General features: G+C 29.9%; 1 protein-coding gene across 2 annotated transcripts in view; it reads right to left on the bottom strand.

Moving 5' to 3' along the window:
• Positions 1 to 2,880, bottom strand: part of LOC108686695 (thrombospondin type-1 domain-containing protein 4-like) — a 22,083-nt gene that overhangs the window by 8,339 nt on the left and 10,864 nt on the right. For both annotated transcript variants that reach the window (XM_018192119.1, XM_018192120.1), the window contains exon 3: positions 1,375 to 1,525. In XM_018192119.1, coding sequence (XP_018047608.1) covers positions 1,375 to 1,525 — 151 coding nt within the window. The remainder of the gene's footprint in view (positions 1 to 1,374; positions 1,526 to 2,880) is intronic.

The raw sequence follows: 2,880 nt of genomic DNA, 5'->3' as shown, positions 1-2,880 counted from the left end.
ATTAATATCATAATTTAATATTTTTTAAAGGCAATCTTCAAGAATTATATAAGTTTTATATAATAAATTAGATATATATATATATACATATATATAATGCAAATTCAAAATAACGCTCGTTAAATTGCACAGCAATACAAATTACATAAGACATTAATGCAATAATCTTTAAAAAACGCGGTATTCTCCAAAGAAGAAAAAAATCAATTGATTTTCATAAAGTCATAAATCATAACTATTAATTATGAAATTTTTAATATATTTTGTTTTATAAGAAAATTACTATCTTAGATAGTAGACCCAGTTTTTCATTATCTGATTAACTTGTGGTTAGATTTAACCTGATATTTTATCCAATGAACTTCATCTATGATGATGTTATGAATAAAGTTCATTGAGCAAAACATCAGGTTAAGCTTAACCACAAATTAATCAGATAATGAAAAACTGGGTCTTAATAAATTAAAAAAAACTGTGATGTCTGATGCACATAATTGTACTCAGATAATTAAATGGACATCGCTGTTTTAATAATTGAAATTGTTTCCAATAAATCTTAAATCTTTTTGACTTTTTTTTTAATTGTCATTTGATGTAAATGTTATATAAGCCTTAGTAAAATAATATGATAGTTTTATTGAAATAAATAACATTTTTATTCTCTTAAATTACATTAGTTTTTTATCTCGCAGAATGCCGGCCGTAATTTAATTTTTGCAATGTAATAATTTACGGGACGACGATGATCTTAATCATCGGGTGCGATCGCTATTTAACCACGCTGTATAACGAGTTACCGTAAACTGTGCATAAACAGTGAGAAATCATGGTAGGTGGAAATGCATTCCTTGCAACCGGTTGCCTGCGATTTCCACGAAATCCAAAGCAATACCGCTGAATTATTCCTGGCGCCAATCGTGTAATTAATGTTAGCGTTGATAGTATCTAAACGCCAGTAAAAAGAATCGTTAGTCACGTCCTGATCATGTAATGTTCAATTTACATTGCAAAATACACAAAGTTGTATATGCATCGACATCAATTTATATTTTGTAATAAAGTAATTATTGTCAGCTTCCGTTGTATATTTTTTTGTATAATAAAAATTGTATACTTTTTATAATGTTATGACTTTAGAAAATAGAAGTATTCGAATACATTATTAGATAACCATAATCATTAAAAATATAATATTAGATTCCAAAACATAAAATACATACATTGCTGTATACTTATATCCATTTACATAAACATACGCGAATCTTACGCGCTTAACTTATATTGTGCAAGGTTTAACTAGTAATAAAAGTTCAGAAATAGTTCAGCTATCTTAATTTATCTTCATCAATAGTCATAAATTCCCATTTCTCTTACCAAGATAATTTTGCGTGCGACGGAGTTCGGTCACGTTCAGTGCCAAGGCGCCACGTGGGACCACTGCCACCAAATTATAACCCGGTTCCAAAGTCGGTTCCGTGAAAATTCCATCTATCAGATGACCGTTGCCAAATCTTACGCCATCACACTAAAACAGTATAACATGTGCTATACTAGTCAAGAAATATTTATACGAGAGATGATGAATCATGCGATTTCAAGTCTCAGTGTTTAAAGTCAATGATCCGAGTGATCAGTTGAACAGATTGTAGATGATAAATGATTTCTACTTTTCTAAGTGTCAAAATGGAATCAGAATCAAAATTATTGATGTTGATCATAAAAAGAATTAATAGGAAGCGACACACCCAGCCTTTGGCTGATGCAGGTGGGCAATTTATGCTTGTATGCATAATAAAAATTCTCAATTTCCGAGCGCGTCAGTTGTAATATGCTGTCAAAAATTGCAATGTAATGCAAAAACTTTGCAAACAATACGTAAAACATTAGAAGTTACAAGATATATTTTTTAGACAACAAAATTCTTATCTCTTATATTTCAATTTGCGGAGTTATGTTTCATTTCTTTTTACTTTCAGCGGAATTATTATCACGACTTTGGTTAAGCAAGGTGATATAAAGTGCAAAGAATAGTGGCAAATTGTCATCTAAATTTATGCCATGACAGCCATAATTTCGTTATCCTTTTCGTTCTCTGGATGAGCATTTTACATTTGCATAGTTATCGCAACTTACTGTTTTGCTGATGCACAGAAATAAACATCGAGCGTGAACCATTGGTATTGGAAATTAGCATATACGTAAAATAGTAAGAACACGGTGTAGATGCATGATTCTTATATAAATATATTTTACACGAAAAGTATAACATATATATATAGAAAATACATATATAGAAAATTAAGAATACTAATGCGTCACATTCAGAATGATACAGAAAAATTAACTAAAAGAAAGTGATTCTGTGATTAATTGGATATAAATTATAATATTTACATAATAATACATATTTTTCTAAAACATTTTACATAAAAACACCAAAATAGCTTAAACAAAATTTACTGTATTGAGATAATAGTGTTTCTGCTTCCTCGCCAGATCTCTACGTAAGATCATCAAGGTTAATTAAATGATCAAACGGTAGCTTGGATATATAAGATGCACGATTCGACATGAATCGCGATCAAAGTATTATCTCGCTGTACATGCCACGTGGCCCAGTTGCGGCACATGTACATATACATGAGAGAAAGAAAAAGAAGTCTAGCTTAATCTATACTATGAGCTTCTTCCACCCGCTTACTGATATCTGCAGCAATAAATTATTTCTCTTGCTCCTACGAATCACTCCCTCACTGCTTTGCTATCATTAAGTGATCTCATTAATTTGAAAATATTATCTACATTTCCCAAATTTTCTTCATATTTTAACAAAAGTTTAATAAATATACATAAAAAGTTTTGTTACAAATAATCAATTAC

The sequence above is a fragment of the Atta colombica genome, unplaced genomic scaffold (genome assembly GCF_001594045.1).
Source record: "Atta colombica isolate Treedump-2 unplaced genomic scaffold, Acol1.0 scaffold189, whole genome shotgun sequence".
NCBI classification, from domain to species: domain Eukaryota; kingdom Metazoa; phylum Arthropoda; class Insecta; order Hymenoptera; family Formicidae; genus Atta; species Atta colombica.
Note: the sequence above shows the minus strand (reverse complement) of the source record. Positions and strands in the feature narration are given on the sequence as shown.